The 14,393-nt window shown below is 36.9% G+C and overlaps 1 protein-coding gene across 1 annotated transcript; it reads left to right on the top strand.

Annotated features, from left to right (window-relative positions):
* Positions 1 to 5,254: 5,254 nt before the first annotated feature.
* LOC125920282 (60 kDa heat shock protein, mitochondrial-like) lies at positions 5,255 to 7,463 on the top strand. Its single transcript, XM_049627408.1, has one exon. It carries the CDS (start codon positions 5,364 to 5,366, stop codon positions 7,083 to 7,085), a length of 1,722 nt encoding a protein of 573 aa, XP_049483365.1. The 5' UTR covers positions 5,255 to 5,363; the 3' UTR covers positions 7,086 to 7,463.
* The last annotated feature ends 6,930 nt before the right edge of the window (positions 7,464 to 14,393 follow it).

Raw genomic sequence — 14,393 nt, 5'->3', positions numbered from 1 at the left:
CAAACATCGGGCTGAATTTACAAATCTGTGATGTGGATTGAAAGTGGTTTTTAGAAGTTAAATTAAAAAAAAAAAATCAACCAACCAAATGATTGCTTTATTCTCAAAACTCAACTGAACGTTCCAAGGTAAGTGTGAAGGTGTACATCAGCTCTCATTATCAAGAATGCAACACCAAATAGCAATAAATTATTTTGATGTAAAAGAATATCTACTTAGACAAGATGAAAGGGGAAAAAAACCGTCTGATGAGCTGTTTGCTTCCCTATAGATCAGTGATTTTCAAACTGAAAAAAAAAAAAAAAAAAAAGCTATTTCTTTTCCCCAAGCAAAGCTACATAAATGAGAATGTTTGAAACAAGGGTGCTTACTAGAGGGAGGTAGAGGCAGGTTGCTCCCTGTCCAGTTTTCTCTCCCAATGTCGCTGTGACCTCTGAAGGAATGCCCATAAATCCCAGGACTCAGAATGTCATTTAAACCCCCCGTGTTGTAGCTGGAACACTTGGTTGATCAGCTTACTTTTTCAGTATTCAACTGATTTATTTTGGTTATCTACTGATCACAGTAAAAATGTGACTTGAAAGTGGCAAGAAAGTTCTTAGGGCAATAGCTAAGTACTTTTTATTTTATACTGAATTACCTTTCCTTATTTCTCCCAGTCAAAATCAACTAATTAATTTATCTTTCAAATGTTTTGACCCTCAATTGACTGCCAGGCTCTATCTTGATAACTATCTTTGGGAAGCTTAGATTCTAGTTGGTAGAGCCCTATAATAAAGAAGTGAAAAAAATCCATCTGTGCTATAAAGAAAATAAGTATTTTTAGTAAAGAATGGTTATGGCATATTGGACTACTTTACTTTTGTCTTATTAGTAAATGTTACTTGTATTAGATTAAATGCGTTCCTCAAAAGTTCACATCCACCCACAACCTCAGAGTGTGATTTTATTGGAAATAGGGTCTTTGCAGATATAATTAGTTAAGATGAAATTATATTGGATCAGGGTGAACCATAATAAAATGACTCCTGTCTTTATGAAAAGAGAAAATGGAGACATAGATAAACAGGGGAGAAAACTATATAAAGGAAACAGATCTGAGTGATGATCTATAAGTCAAAGTACATCAAAAATTATCAGCAACCACTAAAAGCTAGGAGAAGCAAGGAAGGATTCTTCCCTAGAGGCTTGGAAGAGAACAAGGCCCTTGATTTCAGATTTCTAGACTCCAGAACTGTGAGAGTAAGTCTCTATTGTTTTAAGGCACCCAATTTGTGTTAATTTGTTATGGCAACTTTAAGAAACTGAAAAACTACTTTAGATAGAATAGTTAGGAAGACTTCTCTTACTATACGATTTTTTTTTGAGAGAGCGAGAGAGCATGGGTGGGAGAGGGGCAGAGAGAGGGGGAGAGAGAGAGACAGAGAATCCCGAATAGGCTCAGAACTGTCCGTGCAGAGCCTGATGCAGAGCTCAAATTCACAAAGCATGAGATTGTGACCTGAGGCAAAATAAAGGCAAAATGACCTCAGACGCTTAACCAACTGAGCCACACAAGTGCCCCAGTATATGATTTTTTAAACAGAGACATAAATGATGAGAATGACCCAGCCAAGAGGAAATACTTACTGGTGTTATTTTATATTTTATCTACAGGTATATAAATTACTAGTTCTAAAACAAAGTTATTATTTTCTCCCTCTCTCCAAATATGTTTTCTCTGCAAAAACTTTATAAAGTAGATATTAATATCCCTACTTTTCATATAGAGGCTAAGGAACTTGGACAGGGTCACACACCTAGTTAGTGGCAGAGTCTAGATTCAAACTCAGGTAATCTGGCGTCAAGAACCTAAATTTACCGGATTATTCTAACACTATTTCTTAAAAAATATATTTTTTATTAATGTTTTTGTTAATTTTTGAGAGAGAGAGACTGAGCACGAGGAGGGGAGGGGCAGAGACAGAGGGAGACACAGAATCCAAAGCAGGCTCCAGACTCCGAGCTGTCAGCACAGAGCCCGACGTGGGGCTCAAACTCGTGAACCACAAGATCATGACCTGAGCCGAAGTCAGACGCTTAACCGCTTAACTGTCACCCAGGCGCCCCACTAGCACTATTTCTTAGGTTTCAGGCAACATGCTTCAATACTGTCTACAGGCTTCTAAGTTCCCCTTTTGTGATATTCCACTTAATCTAGTCTTACATGTAGAATGCAGCTTCTCTCTTTTGTCTCCTACTTATCCTCCCCTTTTTAATAATAGTGGTAATAACAGTGATAATCATAATTGCTAAACTTACTGAACACTAAGTATGCCAGCTCTCTTAATCCAAGGAACAATCCCATAAGGTAGCTACTATTATTATCCTAATTTTCCAGATGAGGATTCTGTGGCTTGAAGAAGTTAAATAACATGTAGAATCTTAAAACCAATAAATGGCAGACCTGGGGTGGTCAGATCTGTCTGACTTCAGAGCTCCCGCTTTTTAAAAAAATCTACTTTTTAAAGCAAGATATGACTTACGTATAGAGAAATACCCACATTAAATATATAGTTCTATGAATTCTGATAAGCTATACACTTGTGTAAAAATCACCAAACGTTCTGAGCTCAAAAGGTTCTCTTATGCTTCCTCCCAGAGATAATCTTCTAAAGGTAAATATTGCTCTGATATTTCTCACCATGGACTAATTTTGCCCATTCTTGAAGTTTCCAAAAGTGGAATCATTCAATATATATACTCTTTGGTGTCTTGTTTCTTTCTAGACTCTTCTCTTTTAATGACCATATTCTATTTTTTCCATCAAAATTGCCAGGTCTTCTGCCTTATTTTCCTAGGCGTTTGCTAAGTAATTAATGTTGATGATGTAATAAACTAATTCTTGCTAAAATATTGGGTGAAAATGGTTAGTTACTTTTTTTCCAGATAATTATTCATATTATAACTGACCTTAAGCCTAGAAGAATGGCTATTATGGAAATTCTAAACAGAGCTAAGAGACATTTTGGAGGGGTAATAGATTTGGTTTTTCCTTCAATCTGAACACACAGTTTTTTAACTAGTATACTAATTATGTACCTGTAAAATTTCTTCCTAAAATGTAAAAGCCGAATCTGTGACTGCAATTAAAATACTATAGAAGTGGGGTGCCTGCGTGGCTCAGTCGGTTAAGTGTCCAACTTCAGCTCGGGTCATGATCTTACAGTTCATGAGTTGGAGCCCCGCATCAGGCTCTGTGCTGACAGCTCAGAGCCTGGAGCCTGCTTCAGATTCTGTGTCTCCCTCTCTCTCTGCCCCTCCCTACTTATGCTCTTTCTCAAAAAATAAATAAACATTAAAAAAACTTTTTAATAAAAGAAAAACTACTATAGAAGAAATCTCAGATGCATAAAAAAGTTAATATGATATAGAAAAATGAGCATTGAAATTGTTGAAAATTTTGTGTTCTATTCCCTGCTCTGCAACTTACTAGCTACTTACCTCACTAATATCACCTAATCTCTCTGAGTCAGCTTTAATGTGAGCATAAAAAAATTTTCCATGCCTGACAGGATTAGTGTGAAGATCAAATATGAAAGAAGCTAATGTATATTAGGGGCACCTGGGTGGCTCAGTTGGTTGAGCATCCAACTTCAGCTCAGGTCATGATCTCCTGTTCATGGGTTTGAGCCCCATGTCGGGCTCTGTACTGACAGCTCCAAGCCTGAAGCCTGCTTTGGAGTCTGTGTCTCCCTCTCTCTGCCCCTCTCCCTCTCACACTCTATCTTTCTCTCTCTGTCTCTCTCTCAAAAAAAAATTAATAAACATTAAAAAAAATTTTTTAATAAAAAATCAAAAAGAAATAAGCTAATGTATATTAGAGTGCTTCATAAAGTCATATATGACTTTGCCACACACACACACACACACACACACACACACACATAAAACTTCACAATCACACTTCCATAAAACAGCTAATAATGAATATGTGCAATATTGAATATTCTGACCATCCAATACAATAGGAAGACTTAGTGACATTGTTTTTGGAGAACTTTTTAATTTAATAACCTAGACTGCCCATCGCTTAATTCAAGTTTGTAAGATCTCTAAATGACACCAGTTTTCTTTCCCATTGCCTTTTATCTTGCTTTTACATTTTACCTCTCCTCCGTTCTAAATTTTGTTGGAAGGCAACATAAGTTTTTACTTTTAACTCTTTCCTTAGAATTTTTTGCATGTCACATCTGAGTTTGTGTCGAGTTTCTCCTGCAACAAGAATTATCTAAATGCCACGTAAGAGTGTGAAGAACTTGTGAGAAAGAAAAATGTGAAAGACTTCTCATTGATAACCACTTACCAAGTAATCTGGACGCATTGAGAAAAGTTTTGAGTGGAGGGTTTGAGTAGGAGAGGGTGGTCGAAGTAGTTTGTTCCGCTTTACTCTGGAGCGCCACCTGCTGGTAAATTGAGTCTAACAGTGGCAAATAAGAATTAGGCTGGGAGATTAGAACAATCAAAACTTGTTTTATATAAAGCACATATTAGTTATTAGAATCATTGTGGAAAATGATTTGATTTACTAACTGAATGATTCAATTATTAGAGAGATTTTCCTCAAAGCTTTTTTTTTTTTTGGTAGGAATTTATTTATTTTAAATTCTGGGCTTTAATCAGAAAACCACAAATATGAATCGACGGCCCATTATGTTAATTAATCAAATATTTAAGTGTTTATGTATCACACTGTACTAGACACTGGGAATGCAATGGTGAGAACAGATAGAATCTTCCAGCCCTCATTGTAGAGTTCAGACTAAAAAGAAAAAGTGATAAATAGATTGCTAAAAGACGATATGAATAAAACAAATAAAAAGCCAGAGAGAGAGAATACAGTGTGGTTGAGGGAAACTACTTTGGATGGGACTTTCAGGAAAGGCATTTCCGATAAAGCCTTTAAGAACTTGTTTTTTGCTATACTCGCAGCACTGAGCACAGTGCCTACTACATAGTCAACGCTCAGGGAATATTTGTTGAGTAAAAACGATGGATGACACAGGGTGATAACCCTTAAATAGGGGCATTGAACGGAGCTGAAGCGCCATCAGCTTTTCTTTTTGGTCTGATCTGTGTACATAGGTCATGCTGGCCTAATGATACAGAAATGTGGTAAGAGTACATGAAAACTGCTGGAAATATGTGTAGCATAATCGTTTTCTGTTGGCACTGGACCAGCTTATAAAAGCCAATTCAAGTTCAAAGACTGATGACATGATGACTCAGTTCAAGGCTACTTTTGTTTTAAACTATGAAACAGCCCTCACTCGCCTCCGACGGCCTGCCTCATCATCCGCACGCCCTGCCGCTGCCCCGCAGAAATGCTTCGGTTACCCGCAGTACTTCGCCAAATTAGGCCAGTGTCCAGGGCACTGGCTCCTCATCTTACTCGGGCCTATGCCAAAGATGTAAAATTTGGTGCAGATGCCCGAGCCTTAATGCTTCAAGGTGTAGACCTTTTAGCTGATGCTGTAGCTGTTACTATGGGGCCAAAGGGAAGAACAGTGATTATTGAACAGAGTTGGGGCAGTCCCAAAGTAACAAAAGACGGTGTGACTGTTGCAAAGTCAATTGATTTAAAAGATAAATATAAAAATATTGGCGCTAAACTTGTTCAAGACGTTGCCAATAACACAAACGAAGAGGCTGGAGATGGCACCACTACTGCTACTGTCCTGGCACGCTCTATTGCCAAGGAAGGCTTCGAGAAGATTAGCAAAGGTGCTAATCCAGTGGAAATCAGGAGAGGTGTGATGTTAGCTGTTGATGCTGTAATTGCTGAACTTAAGAAGCAGTCTAAACCTGTGACAACCCCTGAAGAAATTGCTCAGGTTGCTACCATTTCTGCAAATGGAGATAAAGAAATTGGCAACATCATTTCTGATGCAATGAAAAAGGTTGGAAGGAAAGGTGTCATCACAGTAAAGGATGGAAAAACACTAAATGATGAATTAGAAATTATTGAAGGCATGAAATTTGATCGAGGTTATATTTCTCCATACTTTATTAATACATCGAAAGGGCAGAAATGTGAATTCCAAGATGCCTATGTTCTGTTGAGTGAAAAGAAAATTTCTAGTGTCCAGTCCATTGTACCTGCTCTTGAAATTGCCAATGCTCACCGTAAGCCCTTGGTCATAATTGCTGAAGATGTTGATGGAGAAGCTCTGAGTACACTTGTTCTGAATAGGCTGAAAGTTGGTCTTCAGGTTGTAGCCGTCAAAGCTCCAGGTTTTGGTGACAATAGAAAGAACCAGCTTAAAGATATGGCTATTGCTACTGGTGGTGCAGTGTTCGGAGAAGAAGGGTTGACTCTAAATCTTGAAGATGTTCAGCCTCATGACTTAGGAAAAGTTGGAGAAGTCATTGTGACCAAAGATGATGCCATGCTCTTAAAAGGAAAAGGTGACAAGGCTCAAATTGAAAAACGTATCCAAGAAATCATTGAACAGTTAGATATCACAACTAGTGAATATGAAAAGGAAAAACTGAATGAACGTCTGGCAAAACTCTCAGATGGAGTAGCTGTGCTGAAGGTTGGTGGCACAAGTGATGTTGAAGTGAATGAAAAAAAAGACAGAGTTACAGATGCCCTCAATGCTACCCGAGCTGCTGTTGAAGAAGGCATTGTTCTGGGAGGGGGTTGTGCCCTGCTTCGGTGCATTCCAGCCTTGGATTCAATAACTCCAGCTAATGAAGATCAAAAAATTGGTATAGAAATCACTAAGAGAACACTCAAAATTCCTGCAATGACCATTGCTAAGAATGCAGGTGTTGAAGGATCATTCATAGTAGAGAAAATTATGCAGAGTTCCTCAGAAGTTGGTTATGATGCTATGCTTGGAGATTTTGTGAATATGGTAGAAAAGGGAATCATTGATCCAACTAAGGTTGTAAGAACTGCTTTATTGGATGCTGCTGGAGTGGCCTCTCTGTTAACTACAGTAGAAGTTGTAGTCACCGAAATTCCTAAGGAAGAGAAGGACCCTGGAATGGGCGGAATGGGAGGAATGGGAGGTGGTATGGGAGGTGGCATGTTCTAATTCCTAGAATAGCGCTTTACCATTGTTAATGAACTGTGAGAGGAAGCTCAAGGCAGTGCTCCTCAAGAATAACTTCAGAGAAGTCAGTTGAAGGAAATGACTGAAGAAAAGGCTGGCTGATGTTTAAGAAAATCACTATAACCATCAGTTACTGGTTTCAGTTGACAACATATAATGGTTTACTGCTGTCATTGTCCATGCCTACAGATAATTTATTTTGTATTTTTGAATAAAAAGACATTTGTACATTCCTGATAACTGAATGCAAGAGCCATGTACCAATGTACTGCTTTCAACTTAAATCACTGAGGCATTTTTACTATTATTCTGTTAAAATCAGGATTTTAGTGCTTGCCATCACCAGATGAAAAGTTAAGAAGCAGCCTTTCTGTGGAGAGTAAGAATAATTGTGTACAAAGTAGAGAAATATCCAATTATGTGACAACCTTTGTGTAATAAAAATGTGTTTAAACTTAAAACAACAACAACAACAACAACAACAAAAAAAAACTATGAAACAAGGAGTGCTGGGGATCTATACACCAAATAAGGATACAAATGAGTGGATTCAGCTCCCTGTTGCCTTTCTTGTAGTTCACAAATGCTCAAGTTCAGTAACTGAGGCATCCCAGGAGGAATCAGATCAAATAGTTTGAGAACTATAGACCTTTATAACATTAGGCCGGGTGAGGGGTCATACTTAAGGATCTAATCCACTACCATATAAAAAAATGTATCGTTGCAGTACAGTAATATCTTTTTGCAGTTTGTTTCTGATGCATCACCTGCCCTACACTAGACCTGTAGGCCTACCAAAACTTCAGCAAAGCCAAATCTCATTGGAGAGCTAAGAGTAAGATGCAAACTTATATGGAATCAATATTTAAGTGCTAGCTAATAACTGTAATAAAAATTGAATAAGAGGGGCACCTGGGTGGCTCAGTCGGTTAAGCATCCGACTTCGGCTCAGGTCATGATCTCATGGTTTGTGAGTTTGAGCCCCGCGTCAGGCTCTGCACTGACAGCTCACAGCCTGGAGCCAGCTTCGGATTCTGTGTCTCCCTCTCTCTCTCTGCCCCTCCCCTGCTCATGCTCTGTCTCAGTCTCCAAAATAAATAAAACATTAAAAAAAATTTTTTTTTAAAAATTGAATAAGAAAAAAGGGAAACAACTTTTTAAAAAAAAATGTAATGCTTATTATTTATTTTTGAGAGAGAGAGACAGAGTGTGAGCAGGGGAGGGGCAGAGAGAGAGAGGGAGACACAGAATCCAAAGCAGCTCCAGGCTCCGAGCTGTCAGCACAGATTCCGACACGGGGCTCGAACTCACAAACCACAAGATCATGACCCAAGCAGAAGTCGGAAGCTCAACTGACTGAGCCACCCAGGCGCCCTGGGAAACAGCTTTTTTAATGACCTAACTCTTGTGAAACTGGCTCCTGTTGATAGCCTTGTACTTTGCATTCAGTAGACCCACATAGTATGCACATCTTTTTTCCACACGTAAACAGATAGGAATAACATACCTACAAATATAATCTATAAGCATTGATTAAATCCCCTTCTTCAGGATGAGAACTCTGAACTTTAGGTGGGCATATTGTTGGTTCCACAAAAAAGACTACACTTCCTACCCTACAGCTCTACTAGGAGTGGCTTTGGGATGAGTTCTTGGCCATTGAAATTTAAGAGGAAGTATTGTGTGGTATTTGTGGAAAATCTTGAAAGACGAGTGTGTACCTATCCTTTGACAGTGCTGCTTGGAATATAGTTATGGTGACTGGTGCTCCAAAATTCATGTTAGACCAAGAAGATAAGGGCTGTACCTATGGCAAAACAACAGGAAACTGGAGGGATCTTGATATACTGTACAGCTAGTATACCAACCCTACACTATTTCTTGTCTTCTTATATGTAAGAGAGAAACATCTGTCTTATTTATGACATTGCTCTTTGGAGTTTCTATTACTCTGCTGAATTTTATCCTAACCAATTTGGCAAGTAATGTAGATTTTACTGATGTTTTCACGACAAATGGAGGAGAAGGCATCATTTCACACCACAAGGCAAACAATCTTTTCATTATACAAGTTCCCTCTCTAGTCTCTTTCCAGATCCAAATTCTCTTTAGCCCAGCCCCCCTCTACCCCAACCATCTGTACCTTTTTTTCCTCTGTTGGATCCCACTCTCATGTCTCTGATCCTATAATGTCACTTGGACAGGAATTCTACTTGCTTCAGCCCTTCTTCAGGGATTCCTTTCCCTATAAAGAGGGACTGTTCTACCTGAGCCTTTCCTTGGTGAATGTTTTGAATACTGTACGGTCTGCCACAAGATGATAGCGACAGTAGCATCGACAACAACCCACATGATTAAATGCTTACTATGGGCAGTCATTTAATTCTCACCACCACCCTATAAAGTGTTACCCTACTTTACAGACAGGGTAAGTAATCGGCCAGTGGCAGAGAAGGCTAGCTGTCTACCCAAAATTCATGCTCCTCCTTCCCTAGAATGGAGTTTTCATTGAAAATTTACCATCCATCACACTACATATACATTCATAATTGTCATATTTTCCTAATATACTGATCCTTTATCATTATGAAGTATCCCTTTTTGTCCCTAGTAATAGTCCTTTTCTTGAAGTCTATTTTGTCTGATATTAATAGAAAAACTCTTGCTTTCTTGTGTTTACTGTTTCTATGGGGTATCTTTTTTTCTTTAAATCCATTTGTCTCTGTATTTAAAGTGCATCTTGTGTAGACAGCATATAGTTAGTACTTGCTTTTCACCGTTCTTATTATTTTTTAAAATTTTATTTTTATATAATTTCTACACCCAACATGGGGCCTAAACTCATAACCCCAAGATCAAGAGTCACATGTCCTACCAACTGAGGCAGACAGGCACCCCTATTACATATTAAATATGTTTTAAAATAAATGAAATTTGTGTTTAATGTATATAATAAACATTTAATATGTTTTAATATATATTTATACTTATGCACAGGTCTACCATTTTGCTATTTTTTCTTTATCTCATTGATGTTTTTGTTTTTCTCTTCCTCATTTCCTTCTTTTGTGTTAATTGAATATTTTTTAGTGTACCATTTTAATTGCTCTTTTGACTTTCTAACTACCTTTCTTTTCATTATTTTTTTTAGTTTCTGTAGAGTTTTTAAAAATGCATTTTTAACTTATCCCAATCTACTTGGAGCTGTATTGAATTACTCCAGATAAAATGTAGAATACTTGCAATAGTATAATTCCATTTACCCCTTGTTCTTAGTGCTATTTTTGTTGTATATATAACATGTATATCTGTTATAAACTCATCAATACAGTGTTACACTTTTTTGCTTTAAACAGTCGTATATATGTCTTTTAGCTAAAGAAAGAAATATGTACTGATTATTTTTTACACTTACCCACATATTTACTATTTCTAACTCTTTGGTATAATTTCATTATACTATCAAGAATCTTGAAATATAAATATATATATGTGTGTGTGTGTGTGTGTGTGTGTGCGTGTGTATATATATGTATATATATGTATATATATACACACGCACACACACACACACACACATACACACACACACACACACACACACATATATATACATATATATATGACCACTAATTGTACTTATAGGAATTTTTATGGCAATAATTAGAGAGGGAATAATTTTTTTAAATGTTTATTTATTTATTTTGAGAGAGGGAAAGAGTGCAAGTAGGAGAGGAGCAGAGAGAGAGGAAGAGACAGAATCCCAAGCAGGCTGGCTCTGTCCTGTTAGTACAAAACCTAACATAGGGCTCCATCCCACAAACCATGAGATCATAACCTGAGTCAAAATCAAGAGTCAGATGCTTAACCAACTGAACTACCCGGGCACCCTGGGAACAAATTTTTTTATAATCATGTTTTTCTCACTGTTTCTTATAGCTAAAAATTGAAATAAAATAAATGTCTAAAATTAAGAAAGGCATTACATAAGCTATTTTACATACATAGGATGAATAAGCGCATTTGTTTTTATATTGGATGTTGGTTAGCTAGGACATATATAACATTGTTTAGTTTTTAGGAAAAAAAGACTGAAAAGAAATATATCTAGATATTAATAGTGGTTCTTTCTGGCTAGTGGATTTTTTGTGTGGATTACTGCCTTTTGCTTATTTATACTTTTCTGCATTTTTTACAACAATATATGACCTTTTATAATCAGAAGACAAGTGCAATGAGAAAAAATTCCAAATGGGTGATGTTATGTAAACATTGGATAGGATCTTTGAAACCAGTTAGTCATAATATTGAGAATAAATAATTTTCTTAAATACATCAACTTGAATTCAGGATAACCTGTGTCTTTAGTTTGACAAGTTTGAAATATAGACTGTAAGAAGACAAATTGTGGCAAGAAGTGTATGGATTTATATATTATTCAATATATTAAAGCCTATTCTGTTAGTAGGCTTAGCTCTTCTGGTGTGATTTAAAGATTGTTACAGGTCCATAAGTGTCTTAAAGTATCTCCCTCATTGGCTGCATGAGCCCTAGAAATTCCTATAAAGCAACTCCTCTTGTTTAAAGTTCTTTTGTCTTTCTTCCAATGAAACTTACCTTATTTTACCTAGCAGAGTAGCATCCATTGACATAACTATGGGTTAATTTATCAGACTCGGGACATTCTGATGAGGAATATTTTGGCAGTTTGGGGAAAAACTGACAGATACATAGCTGTCAGAGCAGGGCAATTCTAGACAGAATTCTGTAGGGGGGTGTTCTAGAAAGTTCAGTGGCAGGGTGAAGGTAGTTGGCACTTTGTAGGATTGGTAGGTGGTAGAAGGGAGAGTAAAAGAAAAAAAAAGAGAGAGAATACCAAATAGGAATGCAAGAATCATCCAGAATTTATTTGTTCAATAGGCTTGTATGCACTCAGGGGCTATTAAGTTCATATTCTCCTGTAAGTGGCACATGTCAGTGACCATTTACTCCCATGGCTCCTTGCTGCTTGCTCTTTCATTGAGATAGACATCACAGTCCTTTGTAGAATCTACAATTCTTTATCTAGGCAAAATATGTTTATTATTTTGCCCTTTGCACCTTCAAACTCCAAATTGGAGTTGCCTCAGTAGTTGAAGAAATTAATATCCAATAAAGGGACACAGCGAGTGAACCATACTCAGGGAAAATATATATACTAGTTAGTCAGGGCCTTCCACAGATTGTACCTCTTATTGCTTTGCTGTCACACATTTTGACAACTCTTTAAGATGAAATTTAAAACTAGATGAAAGAGAAGACAGAGCTCTGCAGATGCTTTTGCTAAATGGATCTTTCAGAAGCTTATAAGGCAAGTTGCATTGGCAGCTGATGTTCAGTCTTCTTATAGGACCAGTTTAAAGAAAGGAATTCTTAAATATGCATAACACACAAAGTCAAAGATTCAGGATATGTAGAGATGTAATAAATTGAAATCTAACCTCTTCATTGTACAGATGAAAAAAAATCAAGTCTTGACATTGGATAGACATAACCGAGATTATAAATAGTTACTAGCAGAGCCAGGATTAGAACTCAGGTCTTTTAGCTGCTAATGTAATGGCTTTCCCCAATATCATGTTGCCCCAAGTCCTGGTAGTAGATACACACCTTCAAAGCCCATAAAAACACCAAGCAAAGCAAGGCAGAAAGCCAAAAGCACAATCCTACAGGTCAGACATCAAACACTGGGAGAAAGTGTGTAAACAATAAGTGAATTAGAATCTTAAGCCACGTTTCCTTTTCTAAAAAATGGATTATGTCAACTTTTTTCATCCTAAATCACTAAACAAAAAAAGGGAATATAGGTTGCTATTTAGTTGAGCCCTGAGACATTTTTTAATATCAAATATCATTTGAAATCTTGCTTCACCTGATTTGGGCAATACTTTTTTAGCCATGGACAGAGTAATAATGAGTCTGTTTTGTCAAAATGTCTGGCTGAGTGCCACAGGAGTTAGAATAAGGTCATGTTTATTCTACTGGACATTTTATTCTTTATCTAGACTCTAAGAAGGCAAAGAACATGATAATGAAGTCCATTGGTGGCCTAAATTGGAAGGCACTGTCAATGTGAATGAGGACTGAGAAATAAAATACAGTAAATACAAGTTTAGACATATGTGCCGGGGAAGATACAGCAAGACTTCACTTCAGAAGAAATTAACAGTTTGGAACAGAAATGGGTTGCAGAAATTCTAAGGATATGAAAGTCACTGAAAATGATAATGACTAAAAAAGAAAGGGGAATTATACCAGTTTACAAAATGATGTAAGAATACAATATGATGTACAGAAGAAAAATACCTCAAACAAAAAGGTGCAACTATGCACTAATATACATTTTACATTATATTACATATATCTTCCATCTTGAGGCCTATAAATAAAAAGATTTCTGTTATTATATTGTAAATATAAATATTTTTGGTGTGGAATTGGAGATGGTACCAGAATAACCAACTAAAGGGATAATTTGCGTATAAAAGGGACTGTGGGTACAATGTGAAGGTGTTGGGAGTATCCTCAGAATTCCATTTAAAGACAAAAGAGGAAGAGTTGAAAAAGAGAGAAGGAAATTGCCATTTCTGCCTTCTGTTGTCTACTATGCTTTTCTCTCTGCTGCTTCATCTAGAAAAAACAAACAGATTTTTTTTTTTCTTAATAAATCCTTGCTAATTTTTAAGCCTAGAAAAGAGCAGCCAGGCCACAGCTACAACCCATGGCCACGTCATCAAGGTGAGGCTCCCTTCATAAACCTATGAGCATTCTTATGTCTAAGGGATCAGAGCCAATGCTGGTCAATTTTTATCATCTTACCATATTTTTGAAATTTGTAGGGTTAGAATTCTCTCTAAGTATCTTAATCAGAGCATATAGCATTCTGTTCCATACTATATAAGTAATGACATGATGAAATTCAGCACATGCGATTGCTATGTAGTAAGATTCTTCCAGAAATCATATGCCATTGGACCAGAGATGGACTCTCCCTGTATAATTGGATAGAATAACTGAGGTCCCCTTTTCAGCAGATACTTTGACAGTGGTTCCCCCTTATGCACAGGAAATGTGTTCCGGGACCCCCAGTGGATGCCAGAAGCTGCAGATAGTACCAAACTCTATATATACTATGATTTTCCTATACATACATACCTATAATAATTTAATTTATAAATTAGGCACAGTAAGATATGAACAACAATGACTAATAATAAAATAGAACGGTTACAAAAATATACTATAATAAAT

Source organism: Panthera uncia, chromosome B4 (genome assembly GCF_023721935.1).
Source record: "Panthera uncia isolate 11264 chromosome B4, Puncia_PCG_1.0, whole genome shotgun sequence".
In the NCBI taxonomy this organism is placed as follows: domain Eukaryota; kingdom Metazoa; phylum Chordata; class Mammalia; order Carnivora; family Felidae; genus Panthera; species Panthera uncia.
This window is presented reverse-complemented; position numbering and strand designations above follow the sequence as displayed.

Excerpts from the sequence above, each read along its gene's own strand:
- LOC125920282 (XM_049627408.1), top strand. The coding sequence starts at position 5,364 with ATGCTTCGGTTACCCGCAGTACTTCGCCAAATTAGGCCAGTGTCCAGG.